Source organism: Poeciliopsis prolifica, unplaced genomic scaffold (genome assembly GCF_027474105.1).
Source record: "Poeciliopsis prolifica strain line A6 unplaced genomic scaffold, Auburn_PproV2 SCAFFOLD042, whole genome shotgun sequence".
Classification (NCBI taxonomy): domain Eukaryota; kingdom Metazoa; phylum Chordata; class Actinopteri; order Cyprinodontiformes; family Poeciliidae; genus Poeciliopsis; species Poeciliopsis prolifica.
This window is the reverse complement of record NW_026562417.1, coordinates 5,101,063-5,124,900: the sequence shown is the minus strand read 5'-3', so window position 1 is coordinate 5,124,900 and position 23,838 is coordinate 5,101,063. Positions and strand designations below refer to the sequence as shown.

The following is a 23,838-nucleotide window of genomic DNA, read 5'->3' as shown; positions in this document are numbered from 1 at the left end:
GTTGATTTTTGATAGTATTGATTAGACAAATATATTTTGTGTCTGAGGAAATGAGACAGAGGAATTGACACAGAGTATATGTTTACTTTAGTGACTTGTAAAGTGTAAAATTAGCAGAAAATCACAAGAAAGATTTTTTTTCCGGTATTGTCACATTCCTTGCAATTTTTCATTTTTGTTATCAGGATGTTTAAAGGTTTCTTAATGGTGAAATCAAAAACACAATTCAAAAAAGTTACATTTATGCTTTTTTTTTTAAATCTATTTTGTATCTTTTCTATATATCACCTCCTATGTCCACCGGACTCACAGTTGCCAGGTGAACTGTTTTGGATTCCCCTCCGTTCTTACGTCACTGCACTTTCTGACTGGCTACCTGTCACATTCAACAGGCTGAGTTCTCGCTCCCAGTCAGGGAAATCCCACAGGCTGCGATAATCGGCCCAAGACAATGTTGGATATTTAAGGGGCACACACCACCACCACACACTGCAGGACGTTGTAAGATTATTGTAAAGGGAAAATCGGGGGAGAAAAAAAACATCTGACGACTGCCACACCCCCCGCAGCAAAATTGCCAAGTCTCGACAGTCCACGGGACTAAAAAGATTGGGGACCATTTTCATCAATCTTGCTGCTGTCATTCAATGGTTTGAAAATGTGGATTTTCCAAATGACTTAAAGTGAAGATTTTCTGTTAACAATATTAGAAAGAAGATGAACACATACTAGAATAACCATGGTGCGAGATGCACCAGTACTTTCACGCAAAAGTGCATATGTTTATCTTTACTACTTACTGTGGATTATTGGCTAGGAAAAACTTCTACCATAGTATTTCCTTTTCAAGTCCCAGCTGAAGATCTCCATCAGCACCACTCACTGCACAGACCTGGTAATAGAGCAGCTGGATAGCAGTGGGTGTAAAACAGGTTCTCACTGTTCCACCATGCTGTCCACTAATTCAGAAGTCATTCAGGGGCTCAGCTCAGGCCTCATAACCCTGCTAATACCATCAATATAAACAGCTGTAAGCAGGACCGACACCAACCAAACAGGTTGGTGTCGGTTTATTGTTTTCTACATTCTGCACACCATGCTGCAGCAGCTCCAGTCAGCTGCTGCAGCATGGATCCCATAATTCCAGCATGAGACGTGTTTTTAGCTTATTTGTTCCTGAACCTCATCGCCATTTTGCTTCATTAACCAGGGATACTAATGAAGGCCTGGCTGAAGCTGCCCACTTCAACTGAAGCAACACTTCATCCACCCACAGACACTCACGCACGCGAACACATACACACTCACATCTACACCACACACACAAACAAATCCAAAGGATTCGTTATAGATATTCAGAGAGACCTCGAGCGGATCCTAATACACAAGTTCAGATGATGAAAATCATGTCACCTGGGCAGCAGATCAGGAGGTATGAATTAGGCTTAAAGATTTTCTCTGAGTTATGTTTTTTAATATGAACAGGAATAAATAAGATTTGGATTTGGATGAGTTTAGGCAAAGATAATTGGGTCAATTAAACTTGATTGCAATGTTTGCATGTATAACTGGACTGAATTAAGTTTGCCATAAAGTGCCTTGAGATTTTGCGTTGTAAATTGGTGCAATAAAAATAAATTGAGTTTAATAGAATTTAATTTGACTTCCATGGCTTCATCCAGTCTTAAATTAACAAAGAAGGTCAACAGACATTCAGTGGCAGAGTTCAGGAGCAAACTGTAAAAATGGCCGCTGCTCTGGGAGTTTCAACAATGCTGATTCCATTAACATGTCATTTCAACATCAACTCCCTCATATGTCAGACAGTGTTAACATCTTCATAATCAGTCCCAGTCTATCTTAAATTTGTTTTTACAGTATTCTGGCTGCAGTTCTCAACATTGCTATCATTTTAGCGTGTCGTTGGGCTATATCCCTTCTACTATGTTGCCTCCTGTTGGTGACCTTACATGAGTGTTCGTCTACTTCAGTCTCTCGATCAAATATGTTACATTTTTTAGGATTAGGGTTTTGCTTGTGTCAAAACTTTATTATTTGTTTAAAAACACACAAAACCTTGAAAAAGGTACATTGGAGAGACAAGGCATTTCAGGTTGCTGGTTTCATGTATCTCTGCGTTAGCCATGCAATGGACTGGGAGCCAGTACAGTGTATACCCCACACCCTGTCACACAGAGCAGGATATGTTGGACATAGAAAATGAAGTGATGCATAAATTGTTAGGATGCAGCTGTTTTAACCTTTCTCATGTCACAATACCAAACTAAGCGTGAGGATTTTTATGTTCCTTTCTTTTCGTCTTTGTTACCACACACTGGCTCTGTGTGTGTGTCAGTATATTGGTTTAAGACCAGATAACTGTGAAACCAGACCAAACCAGTGTTTGGCGAAGATTGTGAGGCTGAGAGGAGCTGATACTGCACCTCGATGTGTGTCACACAGCAGGGTTTCTGTTATCATCCTCTCACATGCCTGCAGAATGGAAGTGACAGCCAAATATGTGGCGGTCCTGCAGCCCCAGAGTGTTTCAGGCAACACATGTCGCCCATTCTCAACAAGCAGTGACTGCGGAGGGACATAAGCACATCAAATGAAACGAAAAGCAAAAAAAATGCTAAGCTCTTTTTACTGTTGCTGTAGAAAGCATCCTGTTCCTATTTGGAGTAAGAAGTTCTGTTCAAACTAAAACCTTTTTAGACTTTCAGGTGTTCAGGTTGCATTTGCAACAAGTCTAAGGGAGATTAAATGATGGCCAGACTGGTAGAACTCTTCCACAATCACCACCATTCCTGACCCATTGGCACAGGGCAGGATTCTTTCTGATTTACTCCAAATTCTGGCCCTACCATCTGAACGTTGAGGCTGAAGATTGAGACAGGAAACATTTTTCTGATCCTCTCCTTGTCCAACTTCTGGGAGCATGTGAACTGTAACCTGGGTTTCCTCTTCCTATGTGGTGCCCAGTGTGCTGCTGAAGCCCATCGGTTTTGTAATGTTTGACATTCATAAATAATATTCCACAAACCTTGGCTTTAACAAAGGCTTACTGAAACTACAGCTGCTCTTATATCATCTAAAACCAGTCTGTCCATTCTTCCAGAATCAAAACAACACATTTTGTGTTGTTTTTTTTTAATCCCCAACAACTAAAAGTCAATGTATATGCTATTTTTTTAGATTCTTCTCTGTGAACCTGACAGATGGTTGTGAGTGAAACTCTAATCAGATGAGTAATTTATGACATTTGTTCTGCCACCAACAACCAAGCCACATTCAAAGTGACTTAATCTCTTTTCCTCCTTATTCTGATTGATGCTCAGTTTAACATCAGCACTCCATTGATGTGCCTATATCGCTGATTCATGTTTTGTGTAAGCTAGCAAGTATACAAGAATGCCAGAAACCGTACATGTATATATAGTTTGTTGTTAGATTTTTTAGCATTACAAAGAAGTCAAGCTTGAAATCACACATTTGAATTTAACTAAGTCATTTTCTGTTGTCAGTTTCCTGAATCACTTGGATCTGACTGTGATAAGTTGCAATCTGTTTTAACTGCCACCAGGTGGAGTATTGGATGCACTCTGGACACCAACAACAAAGACAAAGCAGCTTGGATACACCAGTTTGTACATCTTTGTGTGAAAAATAAGTCTGCATGCAGTGGATAGAGTTTTTCTTGGAATTACATACTCAGAAAAATGACTCTGGTTCTTAAAAAAAAGTAAAAAAAAAAAAAAAAAGATAGCTGCAAGTCCAACTAAACAGCCATGACTATGTTAATGGCAATAAACTGAAGAAACAAGGTGCAACAATTGGAGTCCTGCTTCATGTTTTCATTAAACTTAGAAAAGACAGCTGTTAAACTAAAGAGAAAAATGGGTTTTCCACTGTAACTAGAAAAAAAGAGAAGATTTACAGACTAATCTTGTCTTAAGAAAGAATGAAAACCCGATTTATATTTCAAACTCGATATGACAAAGACATGGGTTGTTTGAAAGGGCGTTCAGGAAAGGTCTGGTTTCACAGTTATCTTTTCTCCTTAAAAAGAGCATAGCAGCATAACTTTGGCTTCAGAGGTTAAATCTCAACAAACCTCAACAACTTGAGGTTTGTTGAGATCTTTACTGTTAAGATCAAAGTGGTCATGTTGGCCTGTATTACACCAGCACAAAAAAACAGTAAAGCATTCAAAGAAAAACAGCCATTCCAGAAAACAATAATCTAAGTTCAGCAGCACCAACAGATTTTCTAATAAAACTGATGATTCTCCTGTGCAAAATTCTGGAATTAGAGATGAATCAGGCAACAGCTGACCTCTAAGTGTGGGAGAAAGTCGTTTCAGAGCACCTGTTATCAAAATTAATCATCCCTTACATTCTTTACAATCAGGTTTTCAGGGAAATATTGTAGCTGCTGTTTTTTAAATTTGAAGAATTTTCACAGTAAATCACATTAGTTTAACCTAAAAAATGTAATTCAAATCAATGTAAATTTTTAAAATTACAGAAGAAAACTTTTTAACTGCCACATCTTTTAGTTAGTAAATTACTGGTATGAAAGACCTGCATCCTGATTCTGACTTTTTAAATGTTGTCTTGGTTACTGTAATGCCATTGCTTAGAAAGATGAACTCACTCAAGTTTAGAGAAAGTGTCTTGTGCTTCTGTCTGATTGGAAAACGAGTCTTTATCACTGAGGGTTAAGTTTTAACTTCAACTTCAACTTACTTTATTTGGTTAATTTTGTTTTACTTTTCCTATATATGATCTCATCTATTTCTGTGCTTTACATTACATTCAAGCCTAATTTTTTAAAAGGTGCTAATATCCATCTCTTTTTCTCAGAATGTTATCTATACTCTAAAACATTTTTCATTTCTGTACCCTGTAGCAGATTAAAAATTAGTCATACTCAAGGCCTAAGCCTAATCTGGAAATCCTTGTGAATGAGGATAGGAGAGGTTAGGTAAGCCATTAATATATGCATAGAAATGACCTCCAGGACATACAAAAAAAAAAAGTGTGTGGTAAAAGGTTGAATAATCTTTAAATTGCACTTGAATTTAATTAAAACTTACAAAACAGGTACAATTGCCTTTTGGTGAGATCATGTTTTTCTTCAACAGTACACCTAAGCAACAATTTCTGTCCTTTTGATGTCAATTAAAACCCTCTTATTAATGTCACCAAGGTTAATCTGGAAGGATAGATGATATCAAATGTGACGGAAAGAAGCCAACACAACGACCCTGTGCTGATTAGAGGTAGGGACATGATGACGCTGAAGCTCTTGGGTCTTTTATAAATTCAAAACACTTTTTCAAGGGTTACTGAAATAATGCCAACACTCATTACAGCAGAGACTGCGTAGCTGTAAATGATTCAAAGTTAGCAAGTATAACTGATTTGCAATTTATACATTTCTTAGAACATGAGAAATGTGTTCATCCAAAGAAACACATCAGGAATGTTTTTTATCAAACGGCTCTATATGCTCAGGACACTAAAGCCATCATTTCATGAATTTACTTCTCCCATAGCACTGCTGTCTTATCCATGATCCATCTCATCCATTCATTACAAAGAATTGTGCGGCACTGCATTCCTCAGGGTCAATCTGCGCCAAATAGTCAGTGGATCCCTAGACTGTTGATTAAAGGCATTTGTAATTTCTGAGTCTATACATTATTGAAACAACTCATGTTCAGAATGGATTTGTGTAACACCTGCTACTTAATATTTTATAATTTAATATGAATAGTGTTGAGAAAACAAATCAGACTTTGACAAACCTGATCTGTTGAAAGAATACGCTGATGATAATGATATCTACATCATCACTAATCTTAAATTATTTGCTCTTCCTCTGTGGGTTCACCTGCAAGTTGTAGCATATAACTTTATCCATCAGCTCAGTATGAGAACTGAAAAATCTCCTGAAAATCTCATTCATCTCATCAGTATGATTTATTTACTTTTTTAATTTACTCGTTATGTATTTCTAGTAGTATTTTTTGTTTACTTATTCAGTCCTGGAGGTCCCCTCTCCAGCCTTTTTTCTATCTTCTGTTTTACACACATTTGAAAAAGTGTTGGTTATATTATTCAAATTTTTTTTTTGTCATGTTACCTTAATGTGAGTGGAGTCTGTCTGTCTGCTTTTTTTAAGTTCATTTATAACTAAAAAAATTTCAGGAATTTGAATATTTTCTTTTATATGGGCAATATGATAATAGTCATATAACTGTATTAAAACTAAATAAAATAAAAAAACTGTCAGTATGGCATTTGGTTTTAGCTTGCGAGGATAGCGACCACTTGTCATTTGTAAGTTCTGGAGAGAAATGCTAAGGGTACAAATGAAGGTTCTTCAGAAGTTGTGCTCTGCTCTTTCCCAGACTCTTTCTTCCCCTCATGTGGGAAGCAATGCTGACTCACCTCACTATTTTTATTAATTATGCCAACAGTGACTAATTGTCTAATTCACACTCAAATGCAATACGATAAAAAAAAAACAACTCCTGGAAAGTTAGCCTTATGTTGTTTACTCTGTAGATTCCAGTACAGAATGAACCCAACTGCTTCATCGAGTAGCATGAAGCAGTTGGGTTATGACTGAATTCAAATTCAATTATTTGAATTTCTTTCTTAGACAGGAACCCAGTTCCTCCATTATTATTATTATTATTATTATTATTATTATTATTATTATTATTATTATTATTATTATTATTATTATTATTATTATCCAAATCCTTGGACCCAGCATGCATTGTGCAGGAGAAAAAAATTGTGATGTTCAATGGGTGAAAAATATAACAATAGATTTGTAAAAACTCTTAATTACTTCAAAACAATTATCGCGAACATCATTTTGTTTTAGTTCATATGAAAATTACAACATATTTGGCTTAATGTGTTCAACTAATAATGGATCCCTTTAAAGGCTGCTGTAATTAAAACTTTTCACATGGAACACATGAAAGACCCTGTAACCAATAGCAGACCTGCATTTGAGTTAGCTTTCTTGTCTATTTTTTTTAAACGGTTGCTTATCAATTGTGTTTACGCTGTTCTATTTGTTTCAGTCATATTCTTGTTTCTTCGAAAATCTACAATCTTTTCACATTCAACATAAGATCATTTTTCCTACATCATGACACAAAGCTGGCCACCAGCTCCGTGCTCAGCTTCACACCGACACACCTCACCAGGGCAGTCGTCACCGTCTCAGTAAAGCTGAGGACAGATTTTCAAAAGACCAGGTGTTCACACTGACAGACTAGTTTTTGCTTTTGTACTCAATTACATTGAGTGAATATGACTTGAAGTGATGACTAAAAGAGTTCAAGTTTAGTGACACAATGATGATGACTAATAATTTGTTTTTAAAAACAGACAAACATTATAAATAAGTACTTTTGTAGCAAAATGCGCAAAGAATGCATCTTAATTGTTAAGATGCATTTTAATTCTAATCAAATTCCATATTTAATATAATTAAACAAATTCCGGAATATTGAGGCACATTTCAAATCAATATAATTATTTTGTAAAGTTGTTAAAAATTATATTCATAAAAAAGTAAAACGTTGTACTTTTTCACTTTTTCATTTGGCATATGCCAGATAAAACTCTGGTAAATACCATATTAAAATGTTGGCTGTATTTTATTTGCACAAAGAAAAAAAAAACAGAAAAAAGTCAAGCACTAGATTTTAGACTTTTACTGATGAATTAAAATATGAAGAGGAAGATCTGAGGAGGATCAGATCATTTCATTCCTTGGATCAAATCAAATTACACATATGGCTGTGTGCCTCAATAAAACCAATTTTGTTTGAGAGATATTGGCAGAACAAATTGCACCATGAGCTGGAGTTTGATACACAATGACTGCACGACTAAGGTCTAACCTAACTTGATGAAAATCTTACTGCTCTCCTTCGCTCTAAGTGCTCTGGCAGGCAGATAAAGCAGTAGGACTCACAAAGATGATCAGTTCTTAGTGAAGAACTGATGCTCTGCTTCCAATCCCAATCCATGCACTCCAACTTGACTTATAAGCTATATGTTAAACTTTTGTTATTCCCATGCCAATGACTTCTATGCACAAATGATAGAATTCTTGAAATTTAACTTTTTTTTATAATAAAAAAATACATTATAGCATTTCCCTTACTCCTGCCAGTACTCTATTTCTTTCTTCTTTTTTTTTTTTGTTAAAGAAGAGCAACTCCTCTGACATAAAGGAGGCATTATTTCAATAAACAGCTTCATTCCTTTAATCATCTTTTAGATGTATCACGAAATAACATATTTCTCAGTCAGGTATCAATAATGTCTTACTCAAAGGAGTAGTTGACAGTTTTGTCTGGCTTCATGAAGCTAGACGCCGTGTTTAGGCAGGGGAATAGAATGGGTTCTTGTGGGGTGTGGTGCATGGAAGCTTGTGTGTAATTACAATCAAGTGGTCATCTACTACTTCTCTTAAGTGATGCAGAGCCTAATTATCAGCATCAAAGACTGCCATGGGATTGAGACCTAAAAGGAAAATGAGGAGAGAGGAGTGTTTTGGTGTGTTTGTGAAGGATGAAAGAATAAAAAGGTATAAAGTGGCAAGAATGACAGGACTGAGTGCCGCAATCTCCTTCTTCGAGTTTCCCTAAAAGCTTAAGCAGGAGAGACCTTTATGTACGCCAAGTGCTCTATTGTAATAACAAGCTGTTGAGACGGGATTCTTTTGGGACTGGCAAATCCGACACAATCTCTTCTTTAAGGTATTCAACAAGAAAGCATCGCTTAGATGTATAATGGCTTATTTGCAAAAGATAAAAGTAAAATAGATATTTTTTATCTAATATTCCTAATTTAAAAATACAAACCTAAAAAATATCAATGGTCTTTTACTTCAGGACTGTGAAGCAGGTTTTATTAAGCTGAAAATGGTGTTTAAAGCTTTATTTCTGGATGTGACATTTTATCCAGAGGTTAAGGTTAAGGTTTATCATACTGAGACATTGAATACATAATTTAACCTGAGTTTAGTTATTCTAACCACAAACTTCCAAGCTAAATGCTTCCTTAGCATTAGCCAGTAGGCAGAGGAGAGGGTTGATCCACTAGTCTCCCTCTGCAGAGGACAAAACATCTCCAGAATGTTTTCCCTTCATGGCATTAAAATCCACAGTACAGCGAACACTTTCTAATGTTCAGTGGTCTAAATATCCCTGCCTGACTTCTGAACCAAAGCTCTTGGAGTGATAAAGGAAGAAGCTAGATTTATGTTGCTATGCTAGTTTTTATGTTTCATGAGCTATTATTTTGATGTAAAGGGTTTTCCTTGACCCTGTGAAAAACATGTTTCCCATTTCACAAGGTAAGCTGAGTTGGTACTCAAAACTCAATTTGTCCTTTATGATATACATCCTGTGTGCATCATCTGATGGTTGATTGGCCCTTCTAGATGTGATGTGAAATTTTGGGAAAAGGGAGAAGAAATAGCTTATGAGCAAGACATACATATTTCTGAGTTCAGGGTTCCAAGACAACGGTGCCTCCTGTATTTCCGTAAGGTATAATTCTACTTAGGGTTTGTGCAAGTCAGTAGACCAAGTTCAGCCTGAAGTGTTGAACAGATTCTTCAGCTGCAAAGGTGGAATTATTTATGTTATTGATCAGTTAGCATTTAAGACACAAGAAGGATCTATTGTTCATGCCCTCTGGTCTGCATTTTATGAAAAGATAACTAGGTGTCAGATAAGCAAAGGAGAATCTTTTCCAGACAGGATGATGGGAAAGTCAGATAAAAATCTTGTACAACGGTTGAGTGATTAGTTGAAGAACGTCATTCTTTATTCTAGCCAAAGTCCTATTATTTCTAATCAGTAGAACTGAACTATTCTTTGCTGTATGTCAGATCCCGTCTCTAATACTGTTTCTCATCAGCAAATAGAAATATAGATTAGAATTTTTATTTTTTATTTTAGTCCATGGATAATGAAAACTAATTACTTTGCTAAAAAAAAAAAAAACATTTTTGGATGGATGGATTTCTTTAATATTCCACTATCAGGTGGATGCAAGGAATGCTCATTGTGAAGTTCAGAAACATGCCTGTAAGAAGTGCTGTCAGTAGCCAATGTTTTAGAAAAATGATCCAATGATCTTGAGGGACCTACTTTGTTTAACCCATGAAGAAATACTTTTAGCAATTTATTAGTTATCATTAGTTATGACTTAACTGACATTTGCAATGGAAGGCATTGCAATGGAATGCTGGCTACCTGCTGCTGTAGCCAGAAACCTACAGCAGCAGGTTTCTGGCTGCTGTAGGCTTTTTTTCCCCCCCACTATTTTTTCTTTATGTTTTCTATGATTTATTCCCTTTGCCATTCCATTTTATTTTGTTGTATGTGTAGATTACTTGAGCTGTTCCCATCTTCAGATGTAAAATTAATATCACAATTCCCTTTAGAGTTATATTTACTGAACAAAAACAGACATGTTCAGTATTTATTTTCCATACTGAATAGATTGCAACAGGAATAAAAGCCATTTTTGAAAAGATCAAGAAGACTAAGATGTTGTCGTAGTTTAATTAATTAAACTTATTTGTTTTGAACAAATGAGAAACAACAAATATGCCAACAAGTGAAAGTGTCAGCCAGTGTATTATTGTGGAATATTAACCTCTGCTGCCCAGAAAGTGAGCTGTTAGAATGTCATGACTGACATACAACAAGAATTTTCAGTCAGAGGAATCTTCACATTAATTGAAACACTGACTGCTACCGTTCACAGCATCAGTATCCACGACAGCTCTTTAAAGATACTTTCAAGATGTGAGTTACAACATCATCTAATTTCCCTTTTGGGATAAATAAAGTATTTTCAAAATGTATTTAAATTTTTATTTGTTTAGTCTAGGTCATAAAAATTGTTAAAAGAAGAAAGAATGAAACAACAAAAAACAAACAAACTAAGAATACTATACAACAGTCATGTAATGTAATATGTGAAAAAAAAGAAAATAATTTCCATTAATAAACAGAGCCATAAGATGGATGCAGATTACAAAGTTGATTCTGAGAGTAAATAAGAACATGTCCTACAGTGAACCATGCTGTTGTCTGTTAGAGGTGGCTGGCTTTCCAAACTGTTATTAAATCCAGTCATGTTTCTGGGGAGCTTGCTTACATTCACAATTTTAGTAAAACCAGTGTAGAGGAAAATTGAAGTTGGATTAAAGAGTGAATGAATAGATCGGAATAAAGTGAGTTTCTTTTTTTTTCAAATGCTGCCTTCAAAATGGGTTTTTGGACTTTACAGTTTTCTATTAAAACTGACGCTCAACAGTTTTGTCAAGCCTCCACCTGGCCCTGGAATAAAGACAGTGATTGCATTGTGCAGGTTGCAGTACTGCTGTCTCCTGTTTCTTAGCAAATTTCAAGCTAGATGTGTCATTCATACTACTGTCCTCCTCCATATTACAAACAATATTAGTTTGGACTTTTCAAATAACATAAACAGTAAAATCCCACCATCATCAGGATAGTGAGTGGAGGTTCTGCATCAGATGAATCATACACTGTTAGGATGATCTTACTAGGGTTTAGTTGATGACGTTCAGAGACAGCAGAGCACAAATCAAACTCTGAGAGATCAAACCTGTAATTATGTTTGGAGCTACATGCCTACAGATATGTAAAACATTCCTCTTTGAACATCTCACTCAAACACACAGGAATTGCAGCAGCATAATTTTTTCCCTCCTGTTAGTTTTTTTCTGTTTTGTGCCCGTGTTGTGATGCAGGATTACTATTTGGCTGCTGGTTGGATCACATCACTCAGGTCGGCGGACCCCTGAAGAATTCTATTAACCCTGGTTATGTCACGCCTAATAACATGCCACCCTGCTAAGCAGCATGGGGCTGACTAGGCGTACAGATTAAAGTATATAATGAATGCCCATCTCATTTATTTTTCCAGTGCACTCGGCAAATCAACTAAAACTAATATATTTCCCCTTCTCAATAAGTATAAATAACACCCATGGTCACTTCTGGTCTATTAACATTGGTAGATATTTCTATATGTGGGAGAGTCAAGAAAATGTAAAATAAAAAGGGCTAAAGATAATTAGAAGGAGGAACTATGGCCATATGGTGCTGAGGTGCATCTCAATAAAGGAGAATATCACTACAATTTTTTTTCCTTGGAAGTTCAATACAGTTGAATTAAATTGAAAGTGAGGCTAATTAAATAAGTTTGTTTTACAAACAACAATTCTGATGATGATAGCTTGCAGCTATTAAAAACAACAAAAGAAAATCAGATATCCAAAACATTAAATGAAGAGTTATGTCATGCTTTACACAATCGTATGCCACCACACTGGCTTGACTTTTGTTCAGCAGATAATCATTAACATCCTCCACAAAGTCCATCACAAAAGGTTTTTGCTGAAGAAGCTAAATGTTGTAGTCAAGCACATTAGCGTAGAGTTAAGTGGAACTTTTTAAAATAGTGTCACCGTCTTCAAGTGATTGTTCTTGGCATCACAAACAGCAAAGCCAACAATTGTTGAACTGTTGTCACCAAATGAATCCGTTACTAGCTTACTTTTGTCAGTTCTGTTGGTCATATTTGGTATTTGTAGAGAGGCTATTAGTGAATGGTAAACATTATGACATTTCAAGCATCATGGTTGTTTATAACTTTGTTCCCCACTCAGACTCAAACAAGCACAGAAGCAGTTGTTTAGGCATAGCCAAAACTCTCACAAGTGAACAGAAGCGTTACTGCTTGAATTTTTTTCTTCACCTCAGTTGGATATACAGATGCTTTTCTTTGGCAGATAGATGCATGCTTTGTTTTGACTGAATCCTCAAATAAACTATCTTCTTTCAGTTTCTGCGCACTTGACACCGTCAGATGGGTGTTTGCCCTTCTCCCAACTCTGAGTCAGACTCCAGTACCAATCCATACCAGTGCATACTTCATTTGTCATAACATTTTTTGTTATATTCTTGTTTTATTATATTCTTGTATCACGGAATGGTTATATTCCGTTATATGTCCATTTTGTAGTATATGGGTATATGGAACTTTCACAATTTCACAATCTCTTTTCACAATGCATAGCATCAAATGCATAACCAAACCCTTTCTTCTGTGCCTTTCTTTGCCACATAAAATCTTCATTATCTTTCTTTTATGAAAATGACTTGGCACTATCCCAGTCACATTTCTAATGTTCTATTTTCAGAAAGCAAAAATAAATCTGAAATGTAGAACTATAAGGCAGATTTCATCTATGATTTTGAAAGGACCATGGACTTTGGAGCTGCACTGACTTTATTTTGCCATCAGAGGATAAAGCCTCCAATTGAGTAATTATCAATAGATTAAGCTAATTTGTAACAACAAGGCAGTTCAAAGTGCTATACATTATAAAAACACAAAAATACAAAGTAATAAAAAAACAACAAGCACTCAAAGATTTAGAAAACCAAAAACAAACATTTTGATGAGTGCCATTATTGTAATCATCAACAGACATTGAATGTGCAGGTCAGTACTTCATTTTTTATGGTTCAAAAGCATCAGTCGGGTTTTTATAGGATGCCTGCCCTGCAACTTTAATGGCTCTCGTCACTAATGATGTCAAAATCCTACAACAGCCATATTCATTCAGAACAATGAAAGCCAGCGGTAATATCTGTGTGGAGAACAAGACAAATCCATTTCTCAACAGAATTATGGTAGCAACAAAACAATGCTGTTTAAGCCTGAGGGATTCACAGCAAGGTGATTGGGAGAGTATGAATGGAGATAGGGTTTTTTATTCCATCTTTAAAACCCCAACAGAACATGGAGGAATATCAGTGCTGGATAAGAGCTTATAAGTGAGGAGTTTACTGTAGAAATGCAGCCAAACTCACCACTATGTACTCTGCACTTCATCGGTGTAAAGGAGCCAGACCAGCGACTGCAACATCTTTGCAGATTCATGATTTTTCTCAGCAGGACAAAAATATGAACGTACAATACATGACATGATCCCTTATCTTTAAAATGTAAACACACCACAACACAGAACATTCAGACACTCACGAGTTTACCTCAGCAGTCAGTGGCACTTTCTCAATAAGAGTATCAGTGCTACTGTGTGCCCTTATTTTGTTATCATCACTATTATTTTTACCATTTAAAAACCCCACCAAGTCAGAAGTACAGTAACTTCATGCTGGCATCTGTAAAAACCCAGTGGGTCGATCAACATATTTATATGGTGTTTAAATAAGCCACATTCTTATTTGAAGGACAATAACATCTGTATGTTAAATGAAATATTATCTTTCTGTTTGCTGTAATTGTACGTGGATTCAGCTCATGTTTGATTGTGGTGTGAGAAGCGATGACAGGCTCCAGTGGGAACAACCGGAGGAAGTTTGCAGTGATCCGTTACATTCAGATCACTGAGGGTTTTACGTCAGAGACACCATTTGTGTTCTGTTGCTGTGTGGACTACTGCATGAGCCGCTTCATAATGTTACTGTTTAGTGTGTTTTGGGGGAAACATCTCTGAACTGCTGATTTTGTTTGTGATCTGCTGATTCAGGTTATTAATATGTGATATGTACACTGTAATGGTCATAAATAGGTACTTGCCAACTGAAAATGTACTGAATATGAAGAAGACTTCACATCAAAGTGTTTTGTTTTTTATGTTTTGTTATTTTAAAGAGATTAGTGGAGCTATGAGTAGAATGAAAATAACTCAGTTAACTTGTCCACTTTCTAACTATCAATTTTTTCAGACTCCTAGTGACATTTTTTCAAAAGAACAGCTAGTGATGAATCTAGAAACTGTGCTATTGGTGACAACGCTCTGCAGCTCAGCTTCAACTTGTCTGTCCTGAGCTACCAGCGAGAGCGGCCATTAGCCTCCATTAGCTTCTCCTTCTTCCTCAGTCTGACAATCATCAGTTCAACATCAAACCTTCACCAACAGTCAGAGCAGAGCAGATCCATTCCACTCCATGTCAACATTGCAAATAAATCACATACTTGTAAAGCTGAGTGAAGCTTTACAAGCTTCACTCAGCTTCACTTGTAAAGCTGAGTGAAGCTTTACAAGTATGTGATTGTAAAGCACATACTTGTGCTTTACAATCACATACATACTTGTGCTTTACAAGCACAAGTATGTAAAGCACATACTTGTGCTTTACAATCACAAGTATGATTGTGATTGTAAAGATGCCACGGCAACGCTAGCTACTCCAACTCCAGAAGAAAGACGGTTTCAGGCAAACTAAGCAAACTGCACAAAAAATGTCAAACTTTGCACAGAAATATCAAGACAGAATCCTAAAGAACCTGTTTAGACAGTTTATCAACAACAAAAAAAGTTGTTTTAGGGTCGAGTTTTACTACGTTGATTTATACCATGTTTCTGTACATGATGCATGTTAAACTTGAGCTCTTCAGCTGTCGTCATCTTCCAGTGTAAAAGGCATTCCAGATGTTGCCATTCTGTTTGTACTCTGTTGGTCCAAACATCTGGGCAACAAGCACGCTTATGAATATTAATCTATGCCTATGCACAGAGCGATCTATGCCTTTAGACTGGCATGTATGATGGACAGAAATTTCAGATCCAAGGTGGTATTTAAAAAAAAAGAAAGAAAACACTGGTGACGTTTCTTTCTGAATAAAAAAAATCCAGAATAGAATAAATATTCAATCACAATGAATCACACTCAGTTCAAGCTCTTTATGTAAAGCAGCCCTCTTAGGTTCAAGTTCTTGGGCAAAGTTAATATTTATAAAGGCACAGATTTAAATGTTATAACAAAACAACATCAGCTCACTCAATTCATTCTGCTAAATCCAAAAAATAAGTAAACTCATGACATAATTTCATTTGGAGAGTAGTTTTTCTCTTCCAGAAAAACATCAGAAAATTATCTTGAGAACTTTGCAGCCTCACTTTGTGTCACTTATCATTTTACTTTTAACTTTGTTTACATCCACCATAAATAAGATAACTCCATGTGAATTGATTCCCCATTATCTGATTATTAACCAGACTTTCGATGTGGTTAGCTAAAAGCCTTCCAGAAATCACTTCATAGTTTATGACTCTTTGGATTCATTTTGGTTTTCTTCATTTCTTAATGTTTTTCTTTAATCCACTGGATACAACGTCTTATTAAAAATGAGACGATTCAGATGAAAAACATTCAGCACAATGTGTGAGCAGGCAGAAGAGTTCAAATAATGAAGATAATAATATCTGCCAGAATTTAACAAGCAGTATTTATGCTCCATTTTTTTAAAGTGAATTTCTATTCTTTACGCTGTTTAGAATTTACAGATGTTATTGACAAAAGTGATTAAAAACAAGATTCGATTTATTGTATCAAAAATGTGTCAAAGGAAAAAGAAAATGTGTTCCAAAGACAAAATCACTCAATATTTTCCTTAAATGCATTAACAATATGTTTATGTTGCTGTTTCAGGGAGTTACTGTCTCCTTCTGTGGCTGCTGTTTTAACTGTTACTTCATTGCACACATTAATAAAAATCAAAATTTTTGAATTCTAATTGCTAATTATGCCATCACAGACGCATAGTTACAATTTCCTGTTTTGTTGCAGGGAAGAAGAGTGCAGGCTGTGTTAATGAGCACTCCAAATTAAGATAGATAACAGTATCTAATTCTTACAATGCTTATGTTTTGAAAAACAATAAAGCATTACTTTGGTTCAGGCTTATTTTTAAACATGACAGATTTTTGCCATTTTGACAGTATTTGGACCTTCTTGTAGTTAGTCAGTTTGACCTAATTTGCAGATTTAAATAACTACACTCCTATCACAAAACTACAAAAAAATACAAACACAGACACACAAAAAAATAAACTGATTTTTTTCAAAGCAACAAAACACAAATCAGTTTCACTGAAAAGAATAACCAAGTGCATGCCACTGCAGTTCCACAGCAGACTAATCTGGAAAAATTTAAAGCCGTTTTCTAAGAAGCATCTTCAAGTTCTTTAAAAACCCAAATTCTAAATAAGTGGAAAATAATTTCAGTGAATTTGCGCTTTGTGCACCATTTCGAACTGTAAGGTGTAGAGCGGTCAGAAGACGTCAGCGTTTCTTACCGGAGGTAGTCTCTCCGGCACAGGATGAGGTTGGCTTTGGTGTAGAGCGTAGATCCCACCTCGCCCAGCCTACAGTCACAGCAGGCACACTTCAGGCAATCCTCATGCCAATATTTATCAAGAGCCTTCAGCAGGTAGCGGTCCTTGATCTTCCGGTTGCAGCCGGCACAGCCTTTTGGCTTTGCGTCCGGCTGGACAGTGAGCATTTGTATACCTGGAAGCACAGACAAACTCATCAAACACTGAAACACTGAAACACTCTAGAACGCAATTTCACTGTTTATTTTTATTTTATTTCAGTTTGTTCTTTTGTTCTGTTGTTTTTTTTAAAACACACAACAAAACACTGAGCAGAATTAAAGTCAGGGAGTGGCCGGAGTGTAAAATATTGTTTCAATTTAACAAGTTGTTTAACAAAAAATATGTTTATGAAATTCTACTGAAGTCACAGCTAAAATACAGCCACTGTCTGTAGACATTGTGACATGTATACTTAAGTGAAATACTATATAATCCATAATGAATCATCTGCTGGGTTAACATAAGTTCAGTTACAGTTGAATTTGTAAGACTAAAATGAAAACTGAAAAACAGATTTGGTCTTGGATGTTTTCAGGTAAATCTGATCAACTGGCAAAAAATAAAAGTGTCTTTAATGACCATCCATTTCACACCAAAAGTGATTCATTCATTTATCTCCTGTAAAATCATTCTGTTCTCTCGGAGTGGAGTAACAGACTAAATGTGTTCCTGCTGGAGGAACTGATCTGTTTAAATCAAACCAAACTCGTCCTGTATGGTTCACATTAACACAGCCTTATTGTCTGCATTTTACTGATTTCTTTGGGTCACTTACTGTAACTCATCCTGTGATTCACGCTTTTCTTACAAACAGCAGTTTTGGGGTTTTTTTTGTTTTGGTTTTTGCCGACTGCACGGCTGCAGCTTTACTCCAGGTGAAAGATTGTTTGTGTGAGAGGAACTATTAATCTCAGTGCTTAAAGACTGAATTAGAAATCTAAAACATACACAAACTGTTTCAGTGTGAGTAAACTGAGCGCGTTGTCCACTGAAACATAAGATCATTACAAACAAACTCACAGCTCTGTTTAAACTGCCTTTGAGACCAACAGGCACACACACAAAGCCACCACCTCCAATATGGCCCATTTTAACTTGACCTGATGTGTATGCGAGGACGTGTGTGTGCGTGTGTGTGTAAGTGTAAAGAGGCGTGGTTCCAAGCAGTGCTGTGTATTGTTTGGCCTCAGCTCACTGTGGAGAGCCTTTGTTGGCCCTGTGGGTGCTAGGAGCTGCCTCACAATGAGGCTTTAAATTAGTATTCTCCTTCCATTCCCTGAGGAGCACCACAGTCTCACTCCTCTTTGTCCCCCATTCAGCATGCACGCACACGGGCACAACTTGTTTCTTCTTTAAAATGAAGTACGGTAGTTTGGGTCACTTTTAATTACACAAATGCCTGAATTTCACCTCAATTTTGGGGATTTCTTGGAGCAAGTGACTGACGCTAATTTCCTGGCAGGAGACAAGTTGCTCATGTGGCATCTGGTTGATGATGTGTGAAGCAACTTTAATCTGAAAATCACGCAAACATCTGGGCTGCTTCTCTGTTGTTAACTATCTTGAAATGTCCTTAAAAGGTGCAGAGCATGCTGCTGCCCCAGGCTGTTCAAAGTTATTCTCTACCGCCTAAAAAAAGTCCACTGCAGGCTTCAGATCTGAATAAAACAAATGTGCACAGGATCAAAGAAGTGTGCAACAGGATTGTCAGCTCATTTGTTCCGGTGTTGGCTGCTGATTTGTTAATTGGCTGGATTTAGACAGCAATGCGCCTCGGCTGCTGTCCACTAAGCACCGCTGATCCGTCCGCCCTCGTTAGCACTACAAAGTCCTGCTGCTCATTACCAACGCACAGGGAGAAGGAGTCTGCGCCCTCCTCTTTGCTTTGCAATCAGTAGAGAGTGAGAGCCATGGGCTGGATTTGTTCACTTGGCTTTTATGATAGGAAAGGGAAGTTTGTAATAAAGTGAGACAGAGCACCACAGTCCGGCGGTACCGGGCTGTGGTGCTGCTGGCTCCGGGTTCTGCCCGACACGTCTGCTCCATCCAGCAGACCATCCAGCTGCCGGGCGATCGGTGAAAAGATGCTGACATTTCACCATCACTTTAATTACTGTTGCTATGGTAGCCCACAGTAAGTTAAGTCCAATATCATGGCGATTGTAACCAGACCCAATTTGTGTTCCAATCAAACACAGCGAACCCCTCATCATAGGCATCAGAGCACCAGCATCCCGTGTGTGTGATGTTGTAGACATGCAGGGCTGCCGGTGGATGTGGCGGAGGGTTGGAGCAGCAGCAGATGCAGGTCTCGTCACCTTCCACAGACACGCGGGGAATTTCTTCCAGAAAAACACCGAAACACGCGAAGCGCAGCCTGCGCCGGCGCCCGACCAACGAAAAGCCAAAGAAAACGTCTTACCGAAACTTTGCTCCCTTTTCTGCATTTGCTGAGCCACTGGAGCACCACCATTCAACCCGAAGCCACCGAGTTCCGAGAGCAGCTGTCTGCGAGCAGCCTGAGACCGGGCTTTGTTAGACACAGAACAATCCAGCACGGCGGCGGAGAGAGAAGAGGCGAAGCGAGGCAAGCAGCGGCCGACGGAACAGCAGGCGGAGGAGCTGGAAGCGAGGCTGCCGCTGCTCTCCGCTCACATGGCGTGTGAGAGCACGTTTATCACCGATCGCAGATGCAGCCTGTGCGCAGAGAGGTGCTGGCCGCAAATGACAGGATGACAAAGAGATGCTTTCCCCCACCCCCTGCGATGCAGAGACCATCTGATCCGGCAGCCAGCCTAATCACAGCGGCTCCTGCTGCACGCCGCTTTGCCAATCGGCGCTTTCAACGCACCACAAGGCAGGAAGGCAGGCTGGATGTCTCCAACCCAATCCTCATCATTTAATACGCTCTGCATTTACTTTGTTCTCATTTGAACACAGGCTACGCTTCGTGTCTTGCCATCTAAATTAGAAATTTGAAGCAACTTTTTTTTTCAGTCACCATCGAATTTGTCTACAGAACATGAACAGGACGGGTGAAGAAGTATTGAGGCCTCGTTCTGAAACAATGAAGACTACACTGTCTCCGGCAAATCTTCAAACTCCTGAAATGATTACCTGAACATTTTCGGGATCATTCAAAGATCAACAATGAACCTAAAAGTGTTGGAAGGGTAAGGGTTATGGGTTGGGGTAGGGTAGTCTTTTCTGTTCAGGGTGGACATTATAAGCAGGTCACTCTACTGCTCCACACTACTACTACTTTAGCATGTCTTCTGTTTCCATTCAAACGAATACATTGCTGTGTGCTTTTTAAAGGGCTTTTCAGAAAGTGGGACTTCTAGTCTAATAAAATCATGTAAAACTTATGAAAAAATTATGTAAAACTTATCCAACTGGTCTACTTATCAATATCACTTCATTCTGAGATCATGATTCTTCATTCATGGAGATAGAGAATTGAGTAGTGCTTTGCTTTTTTTTTTTTTTTAATCTGTTGCTCATCCATTAATGAACCAGTTTTGACTATGACACTCACCCACCTCAATAGCCTCCTAGCTTCCTTTTGCACACCCATGGTGTTCTAATGCCCTGATAAATGCTGGTTGTTCTCTTAACGCTCCAGCACACAGAAGGAGGAGACGGCAGTAGGAGGAGACACAAGTCAATAGTTGGCATGCGGCTTGAGCCTAAACTGCAGCGGTAATAAGATGGGTCATAAAATGCTCTCTGCGTGCTGTGATGAGTGATGACATGCATTAAAGCTGACAGGGTATTACCTGCCAGTAATTAGGTTTTGTCATGGATTGAATTATTTTAAGACTGCCTATCTCGGTAATCATCCAATTTGCTGAGGTGTGTGTGTGCGTGGGAGAATGGGCTCCCACACCTCTCCCGTTTCCCTTCTACCCTCAATTAGCTAAGTCATCCTCATTGTGAATGGAAGAAGGAGACAGAAGGCGACATCAATTGGAAACACCAGGATCCTGCCATCCACTCAGAGATGAACAGTGAGAGAGAGAGAGAGATAGAGGGAGGTATGTTTTGTTCATGACCCCAGCTCTTCTCTGTGTCCTAACAGGTCACCAAACCTTACATTCGTTCTGGGGAAATGGATGATGAAGACAGTTTCTGGTCAAGCCTGGTGTGATTTTAGGTTATCACGGAGGAGTAGTGGTGTCCTGTCTGTGTCCTTGCACTGAGAAAAGGGCAGAGACTCCTACCTTGAAATGGGATGCAGCCAGGGGAGCCTAGGGATGCTGCTGCGGATGTTCCTAACTTGGAGACAAACTGTCCACGAGGCAACTTTCTCAAATTGAGTGAATTCCTGATCTTCTAGAGAAAACTTAGCAACCAAACTTAGAAGATGGTTTCAAAATCAGCCAAGCAGACTTGAAAGCACACTATCAAACAGTGCAGATCCTGGATTTTGCTCACAGTCGTTCCATTCCCCCTTTGCTGCCTTCTCTCCTTCTCCCTGCCCTGTATCTCTGTGTCTCTTTGGTTTTCTGACAGAAAAAGCGGTACAATGTTGAGCCTCCCCTCCTATTTAAGCCCCTCTACCAGGTCCCCAGTCGGCAGCACACTCCAGCTCATCCAAGAAGCTGACAAGCACCGTTAGGGAAGGCAGCGCATGTTGCTCTAATGGACCTCATTAAGCACTACTTACAGATGTTCTCTTAACATAATTGATCTGCAGTGAGTTGAGAGGACGGCAACCTATTCCCCAGCCCCCAATTATGGCCCGGTAATTAGATCCCCAACCTCCTGTTCTCCACATTCACCCTTCTAACATTCCGAAATATCAAAGTATCTCTTTCTCTCAAAGCGACCGCCCCCTCCCTCCACCATTTCACCTCCATGTCTCCTCCCTCATTCCCTCCCACCCACAAGATACTATTGACAGTCAGATGTGCTAACCTTTGTAGTGTAGCCAGACTTGGCAACAAGCTACACTCACTCAAACAGAACTCACTCACTTTTCTTTACCTTCTTTGTCTCTTTGCCTTCTCTCTCCACTGGGAAAGAAACTAAGGGAATGAGTGGCAATGATGGAGAGAGAGAGGCAGAGAGAGAGCAAAGGAAAAAGTTAGTACTTTTCATATAAGACTGACATGATAATATTCGTCAGGGGGGAACACTTTTTGACAATCATATTAAACAAGGCCTCTGATGGAAAAGACACGTCTGAATAGAATGAAGACCGGGTTGGACAGTGTGGTACTGCGAACTATTGAGGTAAGTCCTCATTAGTTCCACCCATCTCCAGTGTAGCTGCAGTTCTAAGGCTGAAAACCCTCTGGAACACAGTAATGTTACGTTTATAAACTATTTTCATTCTCTGCCTTCTCGTCAAACCTTCCATAACTCCAACAACCCACTGACACCTCCAAAGCCACCACCACGCTCCCATAATGTAACCCGGGTGTGAGATCAGAGGGCCTCTAACCCATACCACCAAACAAATGTAACATTGTTATGCCTGAACACATGCAGAATGTTCCTGTGCCGGATGCAACATTCTGCACTGTAACTTTATAAAGTGATGCCAAGCTTGAAAAAAAAAAACCATGAATTTCAGATGTAGTTTCCATTTTCCACATGTGATAAAGTATTTTGTTTATATGATCCATAGTTTATTCAACATGTGATCACATGTTTCTCATATGCACCACATTTTTTCTTTGTGAAGATCTGATGATTGTACTGAATATGTAAAAGAAAATCTCATTATTTTACATGCAAAAATCACATCTGAAAATGATGTACCACATAAAAATTTTACGCTTGGTTCATACAAATTCTCACATATGATTGATGTGAGACACATGTAAAATGTTTGTGTATGATTTTGGAATGCTTCATTGTAAAAACCCATGTTTTCACATCAGATTCACATGTGTATCACGTGTACCCGCCATGTTTATTACATGTGATACACCTGGATTTTATATATTTTATATATCACGTGTATCATATTTTACTGTCTTAAATGTTCGATTCCAGCTTTCCCCACCACATGTTGATGTGCCCCTGGGCAAGGCACTTAAGCTCAAATTACCTATCGATCTACATATCAGTGTATAAATGTGTATTTGTGAGTGTGAATGGGTGAATGACACTCTAAAGCGCTTGAGTGGTCAAAATGATTGGAAAAACTCTATATAAGTTCAGATCATTTATGCATTTTATATGTGTATCACGTTTTCATATGTGTATTACATATACACCATGTCATAAACATGTTTTATGTGATATACATGTAAAAAATGTGGATCACATGATACACATGTGCATTACATGTATATCATATATTCTAAATGTGTTACACATGGGATGCACATGTGAAAACATGCAATTCCCATGTGATCACGTGGGTTTTTACCATGAAGCATTCCAGAATCACACATATACATGTGCTTTTACATGTGTCTCACAACATTCTCATGTCATTCATGTGTAAACATTTATATGTGATTGTAATGTGGTGCATGTAATGTGAATTTCATGGGATTTTTTGTAAGGGCAGAACAAAGCACAGAGAATTCTTAACTA

The 23,838-nt window shown here is 38.0% G+C and overlaps 1 protein-coding gene across 2 annotated transcripts in view; it reads right to left on the bottom strand.

Annotated features, from left to right (window-relative positions):
- The window catches only part of lmo3 (LIM domain only 3), a 30,698-nt gene extending 8,899 nt beyond the window's left edge, over positions 1 to 21,799 (bottom strand). The window contains exons 1-2 of one of the 2 annotated variants that reach the window (XM_055055658.1): positions 21,507 to 21,799; positions 17,203 to 17,416 (exon numbers count right to left, since the gene is read on the bottom strand). In XM_055055658.1, the coding sequence (XP_054911633.1) occupies positions 17,203 to 17,408 (206 nt within the window). In that variant the 5' untranslated portion in view covers positions 17,409 to 17,416; positions 21,507 to 21,799. Of the gene's footprint in view, positions 1 to 17,202; positions 17,417 to 19,705; positions 20,369 to 21,506 lie in introns of those variants that run through there. The other variant, XM_055055657.1, reaches the window with a different exon arrangement.
- Between the last annotated feature and the right edge of the window lie 2,039 nt (positions 21,800 to 23,838).